General features: G+C 45.2%; 1 protein-coding gene across 1 annotated transcript in view; it reads right to left on the bottom strand.

The window, feature by feature from the left end:
* LOC135561931 (sodium/calcium exchanger 3-like) overlaps positions 1–25164 on the bottom strand; it is a 213239-nt gene that overhangs the window by 27053 nt on the left and 161022 nt on the right. Inside the window, exon 4 of the mRNA XM_065004397.1 lies at positions 20252–20370. Within this exon, the coding sequence (XP_064860469.1) occupies positions 20252–20370 (119 nt within the window). The remainder of the gene's footprint in view (positions 1–20251; positions 20371–25164) is intronic.

Below are 25164 nucleotides of genomic sequence, written 5' to 3'. Positions count from 1 at the left end.
ACTGGTTGGTACATCAGTAATACTATAGTATCTGAGGGGTGATAGAGACTGGTTGGTACATCAGTAATACTATAGTATCTGAGGGGTGATAGAGACTGGTTGGTACATCAGTAATACTATAGTATCTGAGGGGTGATAGAGACTGGTTGGTACATCAGTAATACTATAGTATCTGAGGGGGTGATAGAGACTGGTTGGTAATACTATAGTATCTGTGATAGAGACTGGTTGGTACTATAGTATCTGAGGGGTGATAGAGACTGGTTGTAGTAATACTATAGTATCTGAGGGGTGATAGAGACTGGTTGGTACATCAGTAATACTATAGTATCTGAGGGGTGATAGAGACTGGTTGTACATCAGTAATACTATAGTATCTGAGGGGTGATAGAGACTGGTTGGTACATCAGTAATACTATAGTATCTGAGGGGTGATAGAGACTGGTTGGTACATCAGTAATACTATAGTATCTGAGGGGTGATAGAGACTGGTTGGTACATCAGTAATACTATAGTATCTGAGGGGTGATAGAGACTGGTTGTAGTAATACTATAGTATCTGAGGGGTGATAGAGACTGGTTGTCAGTAATACTATAGTATCTGAGGGGTGATAGAGACTGGTTGTACATCAGTAATACTATAGTATCTGAGGGGTGATAGAGACTGGTTGGTAATACATAGTATCTGAGGGGTGATAGAGACTGGTTGGTACTATAGTATCTGAGGGGTGATAGAGACTGGTTGTTACATCAGTAATACTATAGTATCTGAGGGGTGATAGAGACTGGTTGGTACATCAGTAATACTATAGTATCTGAGGGGTGATAGAGACTGGTTGGTACATCAGTAATACTATAGTATCTGAGGGGTGATAGAGACTGGTTGGTACATCAGTAATACTATAGTATCTGAGGGGTGAGTATCTGAGGGGTGATAGAGACTGGTTGGTACATCAGGGGTGAAGAGACTACTATAGTATCTGAGGGGTGATAGAGACTGGTTGTATCTGAGGGGTGATCAGTAATACTATAGTATCTGAGGGGTGATAGAGACTGGTTGGTACATCAGTAATACTATAGTATCTGAGGGGTGATAGAGACTGGTTGTACATCAGTAATACTATAGTATCTGAGGGGTGATAGAGACTGGTTGGTACATCAGTAATACTATAGTATCTGAGGGGTGATAGAGACTGGTTGTTACATCAGTAATACTATAGTATCTGAGGGGTGATAGAGACTGGTTGGTACATCAGTCATACTATAGTATCTGAGGGGTGATAGAGACTGGTTGGTACATCAGTAATACTATAGTATCTGAGGGGTGATAGAGACTGGTTGTACATCAGTAATACTATAGTATCTGAGGGGTGATAGAGACTGGTTGGTACATCAGTAATACTATAGTATCTGAGGGGTGATAGAGACTGGTTGTAGTAATACTATAGTATCTGAGGGGTGATAGAGACTGGTTGGTACATCAGTAATACTATAGTATCTGAGGGGTGATAGAGACTGGTTGTACATCAGTAATACTATAGTATCTGAGGGGTGATAGAGACTGGTTGGTACATCAGTAATACTATAGTATCTGAGGGGTGATAGAGACTGGTTGTAGTAATACTATAGTATCTGAGGGGTGATAGAGACTGGTTGTACATCAGTAATACTATAGTATCTGAGGGGTGATAGAGACTGGTTGTAGTAATACATAGTATCTGAGGGGTGATAGAGACTGGTTGTACTATAGTATCTGAGGGGTGATAGAGACTGGTTGGTACATCAGTAATACTATAGTATCTGAGGGGTGATAGAGACTGGTTGTACATCAGTAATACTATAGTATCTGAGGGGTGATAGAGACTGGTTGTACATCAGTAATACTATAGTATCTGAGGGGTGATAGAGACTGGTTGGTAGTAATACTATAGTAATACTATCTGAGGGGTGATAGAGACTGGTTGGTACATCAGTAATACTATAGTATCTGAGGGGTGATAGAGACTGGTTGGTACATCAGTAATACTATAGTATCTGAGGGGTGATAGAGACTGGTTGGTTGTAGTAATACTATAGTATCTGAGGGGTGATAGAGACTGGTTGTAGTAATACTATAGTATCTGAGGGGTGATAGAGACTGGTTGTAGTATACTATAGTATCTGAGGGGTGATAGAGACTGGTTGTTACATCAGTAATACTATAGTATCTGAGGGGTGATAGAGACTGGTTGGTACATCAGTAATACTATAGTATCTGAGGGGTGATAGAGACTGGTTGGTACATCAGTAATACTATAGTATCTGAGGGGTGATAGAGACTGGTTGGTACATCAGTAATACTATAGTATCTGAGGGGTGATAGAGACTGGTTGGTACATCAGTAATACTATAGTATCTGAGGGGTGATAGAGACTGGTTGTACATCAGTAATACTATAGTATCTGAGGGGTGATAGAGACTGGTTGGTACATCAGTAATACTATAGTATCTGAGGGGGGTGATAGAGACTGGTTGTAGTAATACTATAGTATCTGAGGGGTGATAGAGACTGGTTGTAGTAATACTATAGTATCTGAGGGGTGATAGAGACTGGTTGTAGTAATACTATAGTATCTGAGGGGTGATAGAGACTGGTTGGTACATCAGTAATACTATAGTATCTGAGGGGTGATAGAGACTGGTTGTTACATCAGTAATACTATAGTATCTGAGGGGTGATAGAGACTGGTTGGACTACATCAGTAATACTATAGTATCTGAGGGGTGATAGAGACTGGTTGGTACATCAGTAATACTATAGTATCTGAGGGGTGATAGAGACTGGTTGGTACATCAGTCATACTATAGTATCTGAGGGGTGATAGAGACTGGTTGGTACATCAGTAATACTATAGTATCTGAGGGGTGATAGAGACTGGTTGTAGTAATACTATAGTATCTGAGGGGTGATAGAGACTGGTTGTAGTAATACTATAGTATCTGAGGGGTGATAGAGACTGGTTGTAGTAATAATACTATAGTATCTGAGGGGTACATCAGTAATACAATACTATAGTATCTGAGGGGTGATAGAGACTGGTTGGTACATCAGTAATACTATAGTATCTGAGGGGTGATAGAGACTGGTTGTACATCAGTAATACTATAGTATCTGAGGGTGATAGAGACTGGTTGGTACATCAGTAATACTATAGTATCTGAGGGGTGATAGAGACTGGTTGGTACATCAGTAATACTATAGTATCTGAGGGGTGATAGAGACTGGTTGGTACATCAGTAATACTATAGTATCTGAGGGGTGATAGAGACTGGTTGGTACATCAGTAATACTATAGTATCTGAGGGGTGATAGAGACTGGTTGTACATCAGTAATACTATAGTATCTGAGGGGTGATAGAGACTGGTTGGTACATCAGTAATACTATAGTATCTGAGGGGTGATAGAGACTGGTTGTACATCAATACTATAGTATCTGAGGGGTGATAGAGACTGGTTGTACATCAGTAATACTATAGTATCTGAGGGGTGATAGAGACTGGTTGTAGTAATACTATAGTATCTGAGGGGTGATAGAGACTGGTTGTAGTAATACTATAGTATCTGAGGGGTGATAGAGACTGGTTGGTACATCAGTAATACTATAGTATCTGAGGGGTGATAGAGACTGGTTGTACATCAGTAATACTATAGTATCTGAGGGGTGATAGAGACTGGTTGGTACATCAGTAATACTATAGTATCTGAGGGGTGATAGAGACTGGTTGGTAATACATAGTATCTGAGGGGTGAATACTATAGTATCTGAGGGGTGATAGAGACTGGTTGTAGTAATACTATAGTATCTGAGGGGTGATAGAGACTGGTTGGTACATCAGTAATACTATAGTATCTGAGGGGTGATAGAGACTGGTTGTACATCAGTAATACTATAGTATCTGAGGGGTGATAGAGACTGGTTGGTACATCAGTAATACTATAGTATCTGAGGGGTGATAGAGACTGGTTGGTACATCAGTAATACTATAGTATCTGAGGGTGATAGAGACTGGTTGGTACATCAGTAATACTATAGTATCTGAGGGGTGATAGAGACTGGTTGGTACATCAGTAATACTATAGTATCTGAGGGGTGATAGAGACTGGTTGGTACATCAGTAATACTATAGTATCTGAGGGGTGATAGAGACTGGTTGTAGTAATACTATAGTATCTGAGGGGTGATAGAGACTGGTTGTAGTAATACTATAGTATCTGAGGGGTGATAGAGACTGGTTGTAGTAATACATGAGGGGTGATATACATCAGTAATACTATAGTATCTGAGGGGTGATAGTATCTGAGGGGTGATAGAGACTGGTTGGTACATCAGTAATACTATAGTATCTGAGGGGTGATAGAGACTGGTTGGTACATCAGTAATACTATAGTATCTGAGGGGTGATAGAGACTGGTTGGTACATCAGTACTATAGTATCTGAGGGGTGATAGAGACTGGTTGTAGTAATACATAGTATCTGAGTAAGACTAGTAATACTATAGTATCTGAGGGGTGATAGAGACTGGTTGGTACATCAGTAATACTATAGTATCTGAGGGGTGATAGAGACTGGTTGGTACATCAGTAATACTATAGTATCTGAGGGGTGATAGAGACTGGTTGTAGTAATACTATAGTATCTGAGGGGTGATAGAGACTGGTTGGTACATCAGTAATACTATAGTATCTGAGGGGTGATAGAGACTGGTTGGTACATCAGTTGTATCTGAGGGGTGATAGAGACTGGTTGTAGTAATACTATAGTATCTGAGGGGTGATAGAGACTGGTTGGTACATCAGTAATACTATAGTATCTGAGGGGTGATAGAGACTGGTTGTAGTAATACTATAGTATCTGAGGGGTGATAGAGACTGGTTGGTAATACATCAGTAATACTATAGTATCTGAGGGGTGATAGAGACTGGTTGGTACATCAGTAATACTATAGTATCTGAGGGGTGATAGAGACTGGTTGGTACATCAGTAATACTATAGTATCTGAGGGGTGATAGAGACTGGTTGTAGTACTGATGATAGAGACAGTAATACTATAGTATCTGAGGGGTGATAGAGACTGGTTGTACATCAGTAATACTATAGTATCTGAGGGGTGATAGAGACTGGTTGGTACATCAGTAATACTATAGTATCTGAGGGTGATAGAGACTGGTTGTACATCAGTAATACTATAGTATCTGAGGGGTGATAGAGACTGGTTGGTACATCAGTAATACTATAGTATCTGAGGGGTGATAGAGACTGGTTGTACATCAGTAATACTATAGTATCTGAGGGGTGATAGAGACTGGTTGTACATCAGTAATACTATAGTATCTGAGGGGTGATAGAGACTGAGGGGTGATAGAGACTTTGTAGTAATACTATAGTATCTGAGGGGTGATAGAGACTGGTTGGTACATCAGTAATACTATAGTATCTGAGGGGTGATAGAGACTGGTTGTTACATCAGTAATACTATAGTATCTGAGGGGTGATAGAGACTGGTTGGTACATCAGTCATACTATAGTATCTGAGGGGTGATAGAGACTGGTTGGTACATCAGTAATACTATAGTATCTGAGGGGTGATAGAGACTGGTTGGTACATCAGTCATACTATAGTATCTGAGGGGTGATAGAGACTGGTTGGTACATCAGTAATACTATAGTATCTGAGGGGTGATAGAGACTGGTTGTAGTAATACTATAGTATCTGAGGGGTGATAGAGACTGGTTGTAGTAATACTATAGTATCTGAGGGAGTGATAGTGGTTGGTACATCAGTAATACTATGATAGTTGACTGTATCTGAGGGGTAGTAATACTATAGTATCTGAGGGGTGATAGAGACTGGTTGTAGTAATACTATAGTATCTGAGGGGTGATAGAGACTGGTTGTAGTAATACTATAGTATCTGAGGGGTGATAGAGACTGGTTGGTAATACATCAGTAATACTATAGTATCTGAGGGGTGATAGAGACTGGTTGGTACATCAGTAATACTATAGTATCTGAGGGGTGATAGAGACTGGTTGTTACATCAGTAATACTATAGTATCTGAGGGGTGATAGAGACTGGTTGGTACATCAGTAATACTATAGTATCTGAGGGGTGATAGAGACTGGTTGGTACATCAGGGGTGATAGAGACTGGTTGTATACTATAGTATCTGAGGGGTGATAGAGACTGGTTGTTACATCAGTAATACTATAGTATCTGAGGGGTGATAGAGACTGGTTGTACATCAGTAATACTATAGTATCTGAGGGGTGATAGAGACTGGTTGTATCTGAGTAATACTATAGTATCTGAGGGGTGATAGAGACTGGTTGTAGTAATACTATAGTATCTGAGGGTGATAGAGACTGGTTGGTACAGTAATACTATAGTATCTGAGGGGTGATAGAGACTGGTTGTTACATCAGTAATACTATAGTATCTGAGGGGTGATAGAGACTGGTTGTACATCAGTAATACTATAGTATCTGAGGGGTGATAGAGACTGGTTGTAGTAATACTATAGTATCTGAGGGGTGATAGAGACTGGTTGTACATCAGTAATACTATAGTATCTGAGGGGTGATAGAGACTGGTTGGTACATCAGTAATACTATAGTATCTGAGGGGTGATAGAGACTGGTTGGTACATCAGTCATACTATAGTATCTGAGGGGTGATAGAGACTGGTTGGTACATCAGTAATACTATAGTATCTGAGGGGTGATAGAGACTGGTTGTACATCAGTAATACTATAGTATCTGAGGGGTAATACTATAGTATCTGAGGGGTGATAGAGACTGGTTGGTACATCAGTAATACTATAGTATCTGAGGGGTGATAGAGACTGGTTGTAGTAATACTATAGTATCTGAGGGGTGATAGAGACTGGTTGGTACATCAGTAATACTATAGTATCTGAGGGGTGATAGAGACTGGTTGTTACATCAGTAATACTATAGTATCTGAGGGGTGATAGAGACTGGTTGGTACATCAGTAATACTATAGTATCTGAGGGGTGATAGAGACTGGTTGTACATCAGTAATACTATAGTATCTGAGGGGTGATAGAGACTGGTTGGTACATCAGTAATACTATAGTATCTGAGGGGTGATAGAGACTGGTTGGTACATCAGTAATACTATAGTATCTGAGGGGTGATAGAGACTGGTTGGTACATCAGTAATACTATAGTATCTGAGGGGTGATAGAGACTGGTTGGTACATCAGTAATACTATAGTATCTGAGGGGTGATAGAGACTGGTTGGTACATCAGTAATACTATAGTATCTGAGGGGTGATAGAGACTGGTTGGTACATCAGTAATACTATAGTATCTGAGGGGTGATAGAGACTGGTTGGTACATCAGTCATACTATAGTATCTGAGGGGTGATAGAGACTGGTTGGTACATCAGTAATACTATAGTATCTGAGGGGTGATAGAGACTGGTTGTAGTAATACTATAGTATCTGAGGGGTGATAGAGACTGGTTGTAGTAATACTATAGTATCTGAGGGGTGATAGAGACTGGTTGTAGTAATACTATAGTATCTGAGGGGTGATAGAGACTGGTTGTACATCAGTAATACTATAGTATCTGAGGGGTGATAGAGACTGGTTGGTACATCAGTAATACTATAGTATCTGAGGGGTGATAGAGACTGGTTGGTACATCAGTAATACTATAGTATCTGAGGGGTGATAGAGACTGGTTGGTACATCAGTAATACTATAGTATCTGAGGGGTGATAGAGACTGGTTGTTACATCAGTAATACTATAGTATCTGAGGGGTGATAGAGACTGGTTGGTACATCAGTCATACTATAGTATCTGAGGGGTGATAGAGACTGGTTGGTACATCAGTAATACTATAGTATCTGAGGGGTGATAGAGACTGGTTGGTACATCAGTAATACTATAGTATCTGAGGGTGATAGAGACTGGTTGGTACATCAGTAATACTATAGTATCTGAGGGTGATAGAGACTGGTTGTAGTAATACTATAGTATCTGAGGGGTGATAGAGACTGGTTGTAGTAATACTATAGTATCTGAGGGGTGATAGAGACTGGTTGTAATACATCAGTAATACTATAGTATCTGAGGGGTGATAGAGACTGGTTGGTACATCAGTAATACTATAGTATCTGAGGGGTGATAGAGACTGGTTGTTACATCAGTAATACTATAGTATCTGAGGGGTGATAGAGACTGGTTGGTACATCAGTAATACTATAGTATCTGAGGGGTGATAGAGACTGGTTGTAGTAATACTATAGTATCTGAGGGGTGATAGAGACTGGTTGTAGTAATACTATAGTATCTGAGGGGTGATAGAGACTGGTTGTTACATCAGTAATACTATAGTATCTGAGGGGTGATAGAGACTGGTTGGTACATCAGTAATACTATAGTATCTGAGGGGTGATAGAGACTGGTTGTAGTAAGTACTATAGTATCTGAGGGGTGATAGAGACTGGTTGGTAGTAATACTATAGTATCTGAGGGGTGATAGAGACTGGTTGGTACATCAGTAATACTATAGTATCTGAGGGGTGATAGAGACTGGTTAATCAGTAATACTATAGTATCTGAGGGGTGAAAGAGACTGGTTGTAGTAATACTATAGTATCTGAGGGGTGATAGAGACTGGTTGTAGTAATACTATAGTATCTGAGGGGTGATAGAGACTGGTTGGTACATCAGTAATACTATAGTATCTGAGTGGTGATAGAGACTGGTTGGTACATCAGTCATACTATAGTATCTGAGGGGTGATAGAGACTGGTTGGTACATCAGTAATACTATAGTATCTGAGGGGTGATAGAGACTGGTTGTAGTAATACTATAGTATCTGAGGGGTGATAGAGACTGGTTGTAGTAATACTATAGTATCTGAGGGGTGATAGAGACTGGTTGTAGTAATACTATAGTATCTGAGGGGTGATAGAGACTGGTTGGTACATCAGTAATACTATAGTATCTGAGGGGTGATAGAGACTGGTTGTTACATCAGTAATACTATAGTATCTGAGGGGTGATAGAGACTGGGTGGTACATCAGTAATACTATAGTATCTGAGGGGTGATAGAGACTGGTTGTAGTAATACGATAGTATCTGAGGGGTGATAGAGACTGGTTGGTACATCAGTAATACTATAGTATCTGAGGGGTGATAGAGACTGGTTGTAGTAATACTATAGTATCTGAGGGGTGATAGAGACTGGTTGGTACATCAGTAATACTATGGTATCTGAGGGGTGATAGAGACTGGTTGTTACATCAGTAATACTATAGTATCTGAGGGGTGATAGAGACTGGTTGGTACATCAGTCATACTATAGTATCTGAGGGGTGATAGAGACTGGTTGGTACATCAGTAATACTATAGTATCTGAGGGGTGATAGAGACTGGTTGGTACATCAGTCATACTATAGTATCTGAGGGGTGATAGAGACTGGTTGGTACATCAGTAATACTATAGTATCTGAGGGGTGATAGAGACTGGTTGTAGTAATACTATAGTATCTGAGGGGTGATAGAGACTGGTTGTAGTAATACTATAGTATCTGAGGGGTGATAGAGACTGGTTGTAGTAATACTATAGTATCTGAGGGGTGATAGAGACTGGTTGTAGTAATACTATAGTATCTGAGGGGTGATAGAGACTGGTTGTAGTAATACTATAGTATCTGAGGGGTGATAGAGACTGGTTGTAGTAATACTATAGTATCTGAGGGGTGATAGAGACTGGTTGGTACATCAGTAATACTATAGTATCTGAGGGGTGATAGAGACTGGTTGTTACATCAGTAATACTATAGTATCTGAGGGGTGATAGAGACTGGGTGGTACATCAGTAATACTATAGTATCTGAGGGGTGATAGAGACTGGTTGTAGTAATACGATAGTATCTGAGGGGTGATAGAGACTGGTTGTAGTAATACTATAGTATCTGAGGGGTGATAGAGACTGGTTGTAGTAATACTATAGTATCTTAGGGGTGATAGAGACTGGTTGTTACATCAGTAATACTATAGTATCTGAGGGGTGATAGAGACTGGTTGTAGTAATACTATAGTATCTGAGGGGTGATAGAGACTGGTTGTAGTAATACTATAGTATCTGAGGGGTGATAGAGACCTGGTGGTACATCAGTAATACTATAGTACCTGAGGGGTGATAGAGACTGGTTGTTACATCAGTAATACTATAGTATCTGAGGGGTGATAGAGACTGGTTGGTACATCAGTCATACTATAGTATCTGAGGGGTGATAGAGACTGGGGGTTGGACTGGTTGGTACATCAGTAATACTATAGTATCTGAGGGGTGATAGAGACTGGTTGGTACATCAGTAATACTATAGTATCTGAGGGGTGATAGAGACTGGTTGTAGTAAATACTATAGTATCTGAGGGGTGATAGAGACTGGTTGTAGTAATACTATAGTATCTGAGGGGTGATAGAGACTGGTTGTAGTAATACTATAGTATCTGAGGGGTGATAGAGACTGGTTGGTACATCAGTAATACTATAGTATCTGAGGGGTGATAGAGACTGGTTGGTACATCAGTAATACTATAGTATCTGAGGGGTGATAGAGACTGGTTGTAGTAATACATCAGTAATACTATAGTATCTGAGGGGTGATAGAGACTGGTTGGTACATCAGTAATACTATAGTATCTGAGGGGTGATAGAGACTGGTTGGTACATCAGTCATACTATAGTATCTGAGGGGTGATAGAGACTGGTTGGTACATCAGTAATACTATAGTATCTGAGGGGTGATAGAGACTGGTTGTACATCAGTAATACTATAGTATCTGAGGGGTGATAGAGACTGGTTGGTAGTCAGTCAATACTATAGTATCTGAGGGGTGATAGAGACTGGTTGGTACATCAGTAATACTATAGTATCTGAGGGTGATAGAGACTGGTTGTACATCAGTAATACTATAGTATCTGAGGGGTGATAGAGACTGGTTGGTACATCAGTAATACTATAGTATCTGAGGGGTGATAGAGACTGGTTGTAGTAATACTATAGTATCTGAGGGGTGATAGAGACTGGTTGTAGTAATACTATAGTATCTTAGGGGTGATAGAGACTGGTTGTTACATCAGTAATACTATAGTATCTGAGGGGTGATAGAGACTGGTTGGTACATCAGTAATACTATAGTATCTGAGGGGTGATAGAGACTGGTTGTAGTAACACTATAGTATCTGAGGGGTGATAGAGACTGGTTGTAGTAATACTATAGTATCTGAGGGGTGATAGAGACCTGGTGGTACATCAGTAATACTATAGTACCCGAGGGGTGATAGAGACTGGTTGTAGTAATACTATAGTATCTGAGGGGTGATAGAGACTGGTTGTAGTAATACTATAGTATCTGAGGGGTGATAGAGACTGGTTGTAGTAATACTATAGTATCTGAGGGGTGATAGAGACTGGTTGTAGTAATACTATAGTATCTGAGGGGTGATAGAGACTGGTTGGTACATCAGTAATACTATAGTATCTGAGGGGTGATAGAGACTGGTTGTTACATCAGTAATACTAAAGTATCTGAGGGGTGATAGAGACTGGGTGGTACATCAGTAATACTATAGTATCTGAGGGGTGATAGAGACTGGTTGTAGTAATACGATAGTATCTGAGGGGTGATAGAGACTGGTTGGTACATCAGTAATACTATAGTATCTGAGGGGTGATAGAGACTGGTTGTAGTAATACTATAGTATCTGAGGGGTGATAGAGACTGGTTGGTACATCAGTAATACTATGGTATCTGAGGGGTGATAGAGACTGGTTGTTACATCAGTAATACTATAGTATCTGAGGGGTGATAGAGACTGGTTGGTACATCAGTCATACTATAGTATCTGAGGGGTGATAGAGACTGGTTGGTACATCAGTAATAGTATAGTATCTGAGGGGTGATAGAGACTGGTTGGTACATCAGTCATACTATAGTATCTGAGGGGTGATAGAGACTGGTTGGTACATCAGTAATACTATAGTATCTGAGGGGTGATAGAGACTGGTTGTAGTAATACTATAGTATCTGAGGGGTGATAGAGACTGGTTGTAGTAATACTATAGTATCTGAGGGGTGATAGAGACTGGTTGTAGTAATACTATAGTATCTGAGGGGTGAGAGAGACTGGTTGTAGTAATACTATAGTATCTGAGGGGTGATAGAGACTGGTTGTAGTAATACTATAGTATCTGAGGGGTGATAGAGACTGGTTGTAGTAATACTATAGTATCTGAGGGGTGATAGAGACTGGTTGGTACATCAGTAATACTATAGTATCTGAGGGGTGATAGAGACTGGTTGTTACATCAGTAATACTATAGTATCTGAGGGGTGATAGAGACTGGGTGGTACATCAGTAATACTATAGTATCTGAGGGGTGATAGAGACTGGTTGTAGTAATACGATAGTATCTGAGGGGTGATAGAGACTGGTTGTAGTAATACTATAGTATCTGAGGGGTGATAGAGACTGGTTGTAGTAATACTATAGTATCTTAGGGGTGATAGAGACTGGTTGTTACATCAGTAATACTATAGTATCTGAGGGGTGATAGAGACTGGTTGTAGTAATACTATAGTATCTGAGGGGTGATAGAGACCTGGTGGTACATCAGTAATACTATAGTACCTGAGGGGTGATAGAGACTGGTTGTAGTAATATTATAGTATCTGAGGGGTGATAGAGACTGGTTGTAGTAATACTATAGTATCTGAGGGGTGATAGAGACTGGTTGTAGTAATACTATAGTATCTGAGGGGTGATAGAGACTGGTTGTAGTAATACTATAGTATCTGAGGGGGGATAGAGACTGGTTGGTACATCAGTAATACTATAGTATCTGAGGGGTGAGAGAGACTGGTTGTAGTAATACTATAGTATCTGAGGGGTGAGAGAGACTGGTTGGTACATCAGTAATACTATAGTATCTGAGGGGTGATAGAGACTGGGTGGTACATCAGTAATACTACAGTATCTGAGGGGTGATAGAGACTGGTTGTAGTAATACTATAGTATCTGAGTGGTGATAGAGACTGGTTGTAGTAATACTATAGTATCTGAGGGGTGATAGAGACTGGTTGTAGTAATACTATAGTATCTGAGGGGTGATAGAGACTGGTTGTAGTAATACTATAGTATCTGAGGGGTGATAGAGACTGGTTGGTACATCAGTAATACTATAGTATCTGAGGGGTGATAGAGACTGGTTGGTACATCAGTAATACTATAGTATCTGAGGGGTGATAGAGACTGGTTGGTACATCAGTAATACTATAGTATCTGAGGGGTGATAGAGACTGGTTGTTACATCAGTAATACTATAGTATCTGAGGGGTGATAGAGACTGGGTGGTACATCAGTAATACTATAGTATCTGAGGGGTGATAGAGACTGGTTGTAGTAATACTATAGTATCTGAGGGGTGATAGAGACTGGTTGTAGTAATACTATAGTATCTGAGGGGTGATAGAGACTGGCTGTAGTAATACTATAGTATCTGAGGGGTGATAGAGACTGGTTGTAGTAATACTATAGTATCTGAGGGGGGATAGAGACTGGTTGGTACATCAGTAATACTATAGTATCTGGGGGGTGATAGAGACTGGTTGGTACATCAGTAATACTGCAGTATCTGAGGGGTGATAGAGACTGGTTGGTACATCAGTAATACTATAGTATCTGAGGGGTGATAGAGACTGGTTGGTACATCAGTAATACTACAGTATCTGAGGAGTGATAGAGACTGGTTGGTACATCAGTAATACTACAGTATCTGAGGGGTGAGAGAGACTGGTTGGTACATCAGTAATACTACAGTATCTGAGGGGTGAGAGAGACTGGTTGGTACATCAGTAATACTACAGTATCTGAGGGGTGATAGAGACTGGGTGGTACATCAGTAATACTATAGTATCTGAGGGGTGAGAGAGACTGGTTGTAGTAATACTATAGTATCTGAGGGGTGATAGAGACTGGTTGTAGTAATACTATAGTATCTGAGGGGTGATAGAGACTGGTTGTAGTAATACTATAGTATCTGAGGGGTGATAGAGACTGGTTGGTACATCAGTAATACTATAGTATCTGAGGGGTGATAGAGACTGGTTGTTACATCAGTAATACTATAGTATCTGAGGGGTGATAGAGACTGGTTGGTACATCAGTAATACTATAGTATCTGAGGGGTGATAGAGACTGGTTGTAGTAATACTATAGTATCTGAGGGGTGATAGAGACTGGTTGTAGTAATACTATAGTATCTGAGGGGTGATAGAGACTGGTTGGTACATCAGTAATACTATAGTATCTGAGGGGTGATAGAGACTGGGTGGTACATCAGTAATACTATAATATCTGAGGGGTGATAGAGACTGGTTGTAGTAATACTATAGTATCTGAGGGGTGATAGAGACTGGTTGGTACATCAGACGTTAATGGTTCTCTGTAGGAGCCAGACAGCTGTGGAATGTGTTTGTCGGACGGGAGGCAGTCACCGGATAGCTATAGGGGATATGGGTGGAGATATTTGGATTAGGCATCAAGGAGGTTGAGGTCAGGTCATGGTTTATTACCCCATGACTTCCTCTTCCTGTTGAACCATGAAAGATGTAAGGGTTAGAGAGAAGAAGTGTCTAAATAGGAGAATATATATACGGGTGGAAACATGTTTTGTCTATAATGTAGCTGTATTTATCGTCTGGGAAGAATAAACTTGGATAAACTTTCATAATGTCCGGTGAGTTTTTTGTTTTTAAACCAAAACATTATCAACTTCAGATATTTTTTGAAGTTCCCATCATTTTTAAACTCCTCCTCCTTTAAGGTCCCTTCCCCCGATTTTGATCAGATCCTTTTGTTATTCAAATGTTGAAGATGATCGGTCGGGGACCCTTGGTCTGGTCGCTCCGAGCTCCAAGTCTGTGTAAAGACACCTTGTTTTACAGTCTCTAGAGGAAGTTTCAAGACTGATGAATTCTCTGATCTCCCCTCTGGATTATTGGAGACGTCCTCAGGAATCCCCACCACAAAATATTAGATTTTCACAAATGCTTCTTCGGGTTTGTATGTCTAGTAGTGACTCCCTCATCACCCTGTTTTCCCTTAGTAGACAATCCATGTTGGAATCGAGGGTTTTTACCTTGGCTGTGAGTGCCTTGTTCTCTTCTTGGCTATACTCCAAGCTCCCCCTCCATTCTGCTACCCCCTCCACCCTGCTACCCCCTCGATTCTGCTACCCCCTCCATTCTGCTACCCCCTCCGCTCTGCTACCCCCTCCATTCTACTACCCCTCCACTCTACTACCCCCTCCACTCTGCTACCCCCTCCATTCTGCTACCCCTCCACTCTGCTACCCCTCCACTCTGCTACCCCCTCCACTCTATTACCCCCTCCACTCTACTACCTCCTCCACTCTGCTACCCCCTCCACTCAACTCTGCTACCTCTTCGACTCTGCTATCCCCCACCACTCTGCTACCCCCTCCACCCTGCTACCTCCTCCACTCTGCTACCTCCTCCACTCTACTACCCCCTCCACTCTACTACCCCCTCCACTCTGCTACCTCCTCCACTCTGCTACCCTCTCCACTCTGCTATCTCCTCCACTCTGCTATCTCCTCCACTCTGCTACCCTCTCCACTCTGCTATCTCCTCCACTCTGCTATCTCCTCCACTCTGCTACCCCCTCCACTCTACTACCCTCTCCACTCTGCTACCCCTCCACTCTGCTACCCCCCACTCTACTACCCCTCCACTCTACTACCCCCTCCAATCTGCTACCCCTCCACTCTGTTACTCCTCCACTCTGCTACCCCCTTCACTCTACTACCCCTCCACTCTGCTACCCCTCCACTCTACTACCACCTCCACTCTGCTACCCCCTCCAATCTACTACCCCCTCCGCTCTGCTACCCCCTCCGCTCTATTACCCCCTCCACTCTACTACCTCCTCCACTCTGCTACCCCCTCCACTCTACTACCCCCTCCACTCTGCTACCCTCTCCACTCTGCTACCTCCTCCACTCTACTACCCCCTCCATTCTGCTACCCCCTCCACTCTGCTACCTCCTCCACTCTGCTACCCCCTCCACTCTACTACCTCCTCCACTCTGCTACCCCCTCCACTCTACTACCCCCTCCACTCTGCTACCCCCTCCACTCTGCTACCCCCTCCCTCCACTCTGCTACCTCTTCGACTCTGCTACCCTCTCCACTCTACTACCCCCTCCACTCTGCTACCCCCTCCACTCTACTACCTCCTCCACTCTACTACCTCCTCCACTCTGCTACCCCCTCCACTCTACTACCCCTCCACTCTGCTACCTCCTCCACTCTGCTACCCCTCCACTCTGCTACCCTCTCCACTCTACTACCCCCTCCACTCTGCTACCCCCTCCACTCTACTACCCCTCCACTCTGCTACCTCCTCCACTCTGCTACCCCCTCCACTCTGCTACCCTCTCCACTCTGCTACCCCTCCACTCTGCTACCCCCTCCACTCTACTACCCCCTCCACTCTACTACCCCCTCCACTCTGCTACCTCCTCCACTCTGCTACCCTCTCCACTCTACTACCCTCTCCACTCTGCTACCCCCTCCACTCTGCTACCCTCTCCACTCTACTAGCCTCTCGACTCTGCTACCCCCTCCACTCTGCTACCTCCTCCACTCTGCTACCCCTCCACTCTGCTACCCCCTCCACTCTACTACCCTCTTCACTCTACTACCCCCTCCACTCTACTACCCCTCCACTCTGCTACCCCCTCCACTCTACTACCTCCTCCATTCTGCTACCCCTCCACTCTGCTACCTCCTCCACTCTGCTACCCCCTCCACTCTATTACACCCTCCACTCTACTACCTCCTCCACTCTGCTACCCCCTCCACTCTACTACCCCCTCCACTCTGCTACCTCCTCCACTCTGCTACCCTCTCCACTCTGCTACCTCCTCCACTCTACTACCCCCTCCACTCTACTACCCCCTCCACTCTGCTACCCCCTCCACTCTACTACCCCTCCACTCTACTACCCCCTCCACTCTGCTACCTCCTCCACTCTGCTACCCCCTCCACTCTGCTACCCCTCCACTCTATTACCCCCTCCACTCTACTACCTCCTCCACTCTGCTACCCCCTCCACTCAACTCTGCTACCTCTTCGACTCTGCTCTCCCCCTCCACTCTGCTACCCCCTCCACTCTGCTACCTCCTCCACTCTGCTACCTCCTCCACTCTACTACCCCCTCCACTCTACTACCCCCTCCATTCTGCTACCTCCTCCACTCTGCTACCCTCTCCACTCTGCTATCTCCTCCACTCTGCTATCTCCTCCACTCTGCTACCCTCTCCACTCTGCTATCTCCTCCACTCTGCTATCTCCTCCACTCTGCTACCCCCTCCACTCTACTACCCTCTCCACTCTGCTACCCCCTCCACTCTGCTACCCCCACTCTACTACCCCCTCCACTCTACTACCCCCTCCAATCTGCTACCCCCTCCACTCTGTTACTCCTCCACTCTGCTACCCCCTTCACTCTACTACCCCCTCCACTGCTACCCCTCCACTCTGCTACCCCCTCCACTCTATTACCCCCTCCACTCTACTACCTCCTCCACTCTGCTACCCCCTCCACTCAACTCTGCTACCTCTTCGACTCTGCTACCCCCCTCCACTCTGCTACCCCCTCCACTCTGCTACCTCCTCCACTCTGCTATCTCCTCCACTCTGCTACCCCCTCCACTCTACTACCCCCTCCACTCTGCTACCTCCTCCACTCTGCTACCCCTCCACTCTGCTACCCTCTCCACTCTACTACCCCCTCCACTCTGCTACCCCCCTCCACTCTACTACCCCCTCCACTCTGCTACCTCCTCCACTCTGCTACCCCCTCCACTCTGCTACCCTCTCCACTCTGCTACCCCCTCCACTCTGCTACCCCCTCCACTCTACTACCCCCTCCACTCTACTACCCCTCCACTCTGCTACCTCCTCCACTCTGCTACCCCCTCCACTCTGCTACCCCCTCCACTATACTACCCTCTCCACTCTACTACCCTCTCCACTCTGCTACCCTCTCCACTCTACTAGCCTCTCGACTCTGCTACCCCCTCCACTCTGCTACCTCCTCCACTCTGCTACCCCTCCACTCTGCTACCCCCTCCACTCTACTACCCTCTTCACTCTACTACCCCTCCACTCTACTACCCCCTCCACTCTGCTACCCCCTCCACTCTACTACCTCCTCCACTCTGCTACCCCTCCACTCTGCTACCTCCTCCACTCTGCTACCCCCTCCACTCTATTACACCCTCCACTCTACTACCTCCTCCACTCTGCTACCCCCTCCACTCTACTACCCCCTCCACTCTGCTACCTCCTCCACTCTGCTACCCTCTCCACTCTGCTACCTCCTCCACTCTACTACCCCCTCCACTCTACTACCCCTCCACTCTGCTACCCCCTCCACTCTACTACCCCCTCCACTCTACTACCCCTCCACTCTGCTACCTCCTCCACTCTGCTACCCCTCCACTCTGCTACCCCCTCCACTCTATTACCCCCTCCACTCTACTACCTCCTCCACTCTGCTACCCCTCCACTCAACTCTGCTACCTCTTCGACTCTGCTCTCCCCCTCCACTCTGCTACCCCCTCCACTCTGCTACCTCCTCCACTCTGCTACCTCCTCCACTCTACTACCCCTCCACTCTACTACCCCCTCCACTCTGCTACCTCCTCCACTCTGCTACCCTCTCCACTCTGCTATCTCCTCCACTCTGCTATCTCCTCCACTCTGCTACCCTCTCCACTCTGCTATCTCCTCCACTCTGCTATCTCCTCCACTCTGCTACCCCCTCCACTCTACTACCCTCTCCACTCTGCTACCCTCTCCACTCTGCTACCTCCTCCACTCTGCTACCCCCTCCACTCTGCTACCCCCTCCACTCTACTACCCCCTCCACTCTGCTACCTCCTCTACTCTGCTACCCCCTCCACTCTGCTACCCCCTCCACTATACTACCCTCTCCACTCTACTACCCTCTCCACTCTGCTACCCCCTCCACTCTGCTACACTCTCCACTCTACTACCCCCTCCACTCTACTACCCCCTCCACTCTGCTACCTCCTCCACTTTGCTACCCCCTCCACTCTACTACCCTATCCACTCTGCTACCCCCTCCACTCTGCTACCCCCTCCACTCTGCTACCCCCTCCACTCTGCTACCTCCTCCACTCTACTACCCTCTCCACTCTACTACCCTCTCCACTCTGCTACCTCCTCCACTCTGCTACCCTTTCCACTCTGCTATCTCCTCCACTCTGCTACCCCCTCCACGCTGTTGATGCTCGTTGATTTCCCTCAGGATCTCCTCAGTATCCAAGTTGGCTCAGAACTGCAAGCGGTTGTTTACAAATGTTTTAACGATGAGCCTTTCCCCACGACGACCCGAGATGAAAGCCTTTCCTTCGGTACTCAACCTTAGTGGCAGTGCTATTTGCAGTGTTGCACTTTTTCCCTATAGAGTGCACTACTTTTGGCCAGAGCCAAAATATAAGTAATAATAATACAACCATAAGGAATAGGGTGCATTTTGGGACACATACTCAGTCACAAACACAGTCTGATGAAGACTCAGAGGAGGTCGTTATCAGAATGAAGACATGAAGTTCACATGATTCACCACCTGGTGGCAGTGACATCAACTGAATTAAAACACACTTCAACCTAACAAGATGGGTAGAGTGTTTCGCTGTGTGGAGAATGTGTGTGTGTATGTGTGTGTGTGTGTGTGTCTGTGGAGTGTGTGGACTGTGTGTGTGTGTGTGTGTGGGTGGGTGGAGTGTGTGTGTATGTGTGTGTATGTGGAGTTTGTGTGTGTGTGTGTGTGTGTGTGTGTGTGTGTGTGTGTGTAGTGTGTGTAGTGTGTGTGTGGAGTGTGTGTGTGTGTGTGTGTGTGTGTAGTGTGTGGAGTGTGTGTGGAGCGTGTGTGTGTGGCGTGTGGAGTGTGTGTGTATGTGTGTGGAGTGTGTGTGTGTGGAGTGTGGAGTGTGTGTGTGTATGTGTATGGAGTGTGTGTGTGTGTGTGTGGAGTGTGGAGTGTGTGTGTGTGTGTGTTTGTGTGTCTATCGGAGTGACAGACTGTCCCGTACCTTGAACTCATAGGACTCCTCGATGAAAACCTCCATTTTGGAGTGTTCCCCCAGTGATGGTTTCCCCATCTCTGCAATCCGCTTAGCTTCCTCTTCCTCTGACAACAACTTTGGGACATCTTTGGAGAGGAAAGGAGAGGAGAGACAGGGAGAGGAGAGGAGACAGGGGAAGGAGAGGGAGAGGAGACAGGGAGAGGAGAGGAGACAGGGAGAGGAGAGGAGACAGGGGAAGGAGAGGGGAGAGGAGACAGGGAGAGGAGAGGAGAGGGGAGAGGAGACAGGGGAAGGAGAGGGGAGAGGGGAAGGGAGGGGCGGAGGGGAGACAGGGAGAGAGAGAGGGCGAGAGAGAGAGAGAGAGAGAGAGGGAGAGAGAGGGAGAGAGAGAGAGAGAGAGAGAGAGAGAGAGAGGGAGAGAGATAGGGAGAGAGGGAGAGAGAGAGAGAGGGAGAAAGGGAGAGAGAGAGATCCTGGTCAATCCTGGCACCCTATTCCATACAGAATACATTATCCAGATGGCACCCTATTCCATACATTATACATTATCCAGATGGCACCCTATTCCATACATTATACATTATCCAGATGGCACCCTATTCTATACATAATACAATATTGTTTCTACTGACCCTGATCAACAGTACTGCACTAAATAGGGAATAGGATGTCATCTCTCTATCCTGTCCTCTCTTCTCTCATCTCTCTATCCTGTCCTCTCATCCCTCTATCTTGTCCTCTCTTCTCTCATCTCTCTATCCTGTCCTCTCATCTCATCTCTCTATCCTGTCCTCTCATCTCATCTCTCTATCCTGTCCTCTCTTCTCTCCTCTCATCTCTCTATCCTGTCCTCTCATCTCATCTCTCTATCCTGTCCTCTCTTCTCTCATCTCTCTATCCTGTCCTCTCATCTCATCTCTCTATCCTGTCCTCTCATCTCATCTCTCTATCCTGTCTTCTCTTCTCTCATCTCTCTATCCTGTCCTCTCTTCTCTCATCTCTCTATCCTGTCCTCTCATCTCATCTCTCTATCCTGTCCTCTCATCTCATCTCTCTATCCTGTCCTCTCTTCTCTCATCTCTATCCTGTCCTCTCATCTCATCTCTCTATCCTGTCCTCTCTTCTCTCATCTCTATCCTGTCCTCTCATCTCATCTCTCTATCCTGTCTTCTCTTCTCTCATCTCTCTATCCTGTCCTCTCTTCTCTCATCTCTCTATCCTGTCCTCTCTTCTCTCATCTCTATCCTGTCCTCTCATCTCATCTCTCTATCCTGTCCTCTCTTCTCTCATCTCTATCCTGTCCTCTCATCTCATCTCTCTATCCTGTCCTCTCTTCTCTCATCTCTCTATCCTGTCCTTTCTTCTCTCATCTCTCTATCCTGTCCTCTCTTCTCTCATCTCTCTATCCTGTCTTCTCTTCTCTCATCTCTCTATCCTGTCCTCTCATCTCATCTCTCTATCCTGTCCTCTCTTCTCATCTCTCTATCCTGTCCTCTCTTCTCTCATCTCTCTATCCTGTCCTCTCATCTCATCTCTCTATCCTGTCCTCTCTTCTCTCATCTCTATCCTGTCCTCTCATCTCATCTCTCTATCCTGTCCTCTCTTCTCTCATCTCTATCCTGTCCTCTCTTCTCTCATCTCTATCCTGTCCTCTCATCTCATCTCTCTATCCTGTCCTCTCTTCTCATCTCTCTATCCTGTCCTCTCATCTCATCTCTCTATCCTGTCCTCTCTTCTCTCATCTCTATCCTGTCCTCTCATCTCATCTCTCTATCCTGTCCTCTCTTCTCTCATCTCTATCCTGTCCTCTCTTCTCATCTCTCTATCCTGTCCTCTCTTCTCTCATCTCTCTATCCTGTCCTTACATTTACATTTACATTTAAGTCATTTAGCAGACGCTCTTATCCAGAGCGACTTACAAATTGGTGCTTTCACCTTATGACATCCAGTGGAACAGCCACTTTACAATAGTGCATCTAAGTCTTTTAAGGGGGGTGAGAAGGATTACTTTATCCTATCCTAGGTATTCCTTAAAGAGGTGGGGTTTCAGGTGTCTCCGGAAGGTGGTGATTGACTCCGCTGTCCTGGCGTCGTGAGGGAGTTTGTTCCACCATTGGGGGGCCAGAGCAGCGAACAGTTTTGACTGGGCTGAGCGGGAACTGTACTTCCTCAGTGGTAGGGAGGCGAGCAGGCCAGAGGTGGATGAACGCAGTGCCCTTGTTTGGGTGTAGGGCCTGATCAGAGCCTGGAGGTACTGAGGTGCCGTTCCCCTCACAGCTCCGTAGGCAAGCACCATGGTCTTGTAGCGGATGCGAGCTTCAACTGGAAGCCAGTGGAGAGAGCGGAGGAGCGGGGTGACGTGAGAGAACTTGGGAAGGTTGAACACCAGACGGGCTGCGGCGTTCTGGATGAGTTGTAGGGGTTTAATGGCACAGGCAGGGAGCCCAGCCAACAGCGAGTTGCAGTAATCCAGACGGGAGATGACAAGTGCCTGGATTAGGACCTGCGCCGCTTCCTGTGTGAGGCAGGGTCGTACTCTGCGGATGTTGTAGAGCATGAACCTACAGGAACGGGCCACCGCCTTGATGTTAGTTGAGAACGACAGGGTGTTGTCCAGGATCACGCCAAGGTTCTTAGCGCTCTGGGAGGAGGACACGATGGAGTTGTCAACCGTGATGGCGAGATCATGGAACGGGCAGTCCTTCCCGGGAGGAAGAGCAGCTCCGTCTTGCCGAGGTTCAGCTTGAGGTGGTGATCCGTCATCCACACTGATATGTCTGCCAGACATGCAGAGATGCGATTCGCCACCTGGTCATCAGAGGGGGGAAAGGAGAAGATTAATTGTGTGTCGTCTGCATAGCAATGATAGGAGAGACCATGTGAGGTTATGACAGAGCCAAGTGACTTGGTGTATAGCGAGAATAGGAGAGGGCCTAGAACAGAGCCCTGGGGGACACCAGTGGTGAGAGCGCGTGGTGAGGAGACAGATTCTCGCCACGCCACCTGGTAGGAGCGACCTGTCAGGTAGGACGCAATCCAAGCATGGGCCGCGCCGGAGATGCCCAACTCGGAGAGGGTGGAGAGGAGGATCTGATGGTTCACAGTATCTCTCTATCCTGTCCTCTCTTCTCTCATCTCTCTATCTTGTCTTCTCTTCTCTCATCTCCCTATCCTGTCCTCTCTTCTCTCTATCCTGTCCTCTCATCTCATCTCTCTATCCTGTCCTCTCTTCTCTCATCTCTATCCTGTCCTCTCATCTCATCTCTCTATCCTGTCCTCTCTTCTCTCATCTCTCTATCCTGTCCTCTCATCTCATCTCTCTATCCTGTCCTCTCTTCTCTCTATCCTGTCCTCTCTTCTCTCATCTCTCTATCCTGTCCTCTCTTCTCTCTATCCTGTCCTCTCCTCTCTCATCTCTATCCTGTCCTTTCTTCTCTCATCTCTCTATCCTGTCCTCTCTTCTCTCATCTCTCTATCCTGTCTTCTCTTTTCTCATCTCTCTATCTTGTCTTCTCTTATCTCATCTCTCTATCCTGTCCTCTCTTCTCTCATCTCTCTATCTTCTCTTCTCTTCTCTCATCTCTCTATCCTGTCCTCTCTTCTCTCATCTCTCTATCTTGTCTTCTCTTCTCTCATCTCTCTATCCTGTCCTCTCTTCTCTCATCTCTCTATCCTGTCCTCTCTTCTCTCATCTCTCTATCTTGTCTTCTCTTCTCTCATCTCTCTATCCTGTCCTCTCATCTCTCTATCTTGTCTTCTCTCCTCTCATCTCTCTATCTTGTCTTCTCTTCTCTCATCTCTCTATCCTGTCCTCTCATCTCTCTATCTTGTCCTCTCTTCTCTCATCTCTATCCTGTCCTCTCATCTCTCCTCTCATCATCTTGTCCTCTCTTCCCTCATCTCTCTATCCTGTCCTTTCTTCTCTCCTCTAATCTCTCTATCATTCCCTCTGGTGCACACACACACACACACACACACACACACGCACAGGCACACGCACACAGACAGACAGACAGACAGACAGACAGACAGACAGACAGACAGACAGACAGACAGACAGACAGACAGACAGACAGACAGACAGACACAAACACACTGAGGCCTGTCATCTATGATATAAGTCCCAGGCTACTGCGCTGAGCTGACAACACATACACTATTAAATAAATAACTAACTTTACACACACTGTCCCCCTGATTCACACAACCACACACACACACAACCACACACACACACAACCACACACACACACACACACACACACACACACACACACACACACACACACACACACACACACACACACAACCACACCCACACACACACACGCATACACACAAGTTGTCTCGAACAATTATCCACAGAGAACAGTACCCACATTAGCCCTGAAATTGCCCCTCGTGTTTAACATGATAATTATCCACATATTTCCCTGTAGAACTCTTCCCCTGCACTTCATGGTATTTCCCTGCACTTTATGTGTGTAGTGTGTGTGTGTAGTGCGTGTAGTGTGTGCGTGTGTAGTGTGCGTGTAGTGTGTGTGTGTGTAGTGTGAGTGTAGTGTGTGTGTGTAGTGTGTGTGAGTGTGTGTAGTGTGTGTAGTGTGAGTGTGTGTAGTGTGCGTGTAGTGTGTGCGTGTGTAGTGTGTGTGTGTGTAGTGCGTGTAGTGTGTGCGTGTGTAGTGTGCGTGTAGTGTGTGTGTGTAGTGTGAGTGTAGTGTGTGTGTGTGTGTGTAGTGTGTGTAGTGTGAGTGTGTGTAGTGTGCGTGTAGTGTGTGCGTGTGTAGTGCGTGTAGTGTGTGCGTGTGTAGTGCGTGTAGTGTGTGCGTGTGTAGTGTGAGTGTAGTGTGTGTGTGTGTAGTGTGTGTGAGTGTGTGTAGTGTGTGTAGTGTGAGTGTGTGTAGTGTGCGTGTAGTGTG

This window comes from Oncorhynchus nerka, linkage group LG18, assembly GCF_034236695.1.
Source record: "Oncorhynchus nerka isolate Pitt River linkage group LG18, Oner_Uvic_2.0, whole genome shotgun sequence".
NCBI lineage: Eukaryota > Metazoa > Chordata > Actinopteri > Salmoniformes > Salmonidae > Oncorhynchus > Oncorhynchus nerka.
The sequence above is the reverse complement of the archived record's forward strand: the minus strand, read 5'-3'. Positions and strand labels throughout refer to the sequence as shown.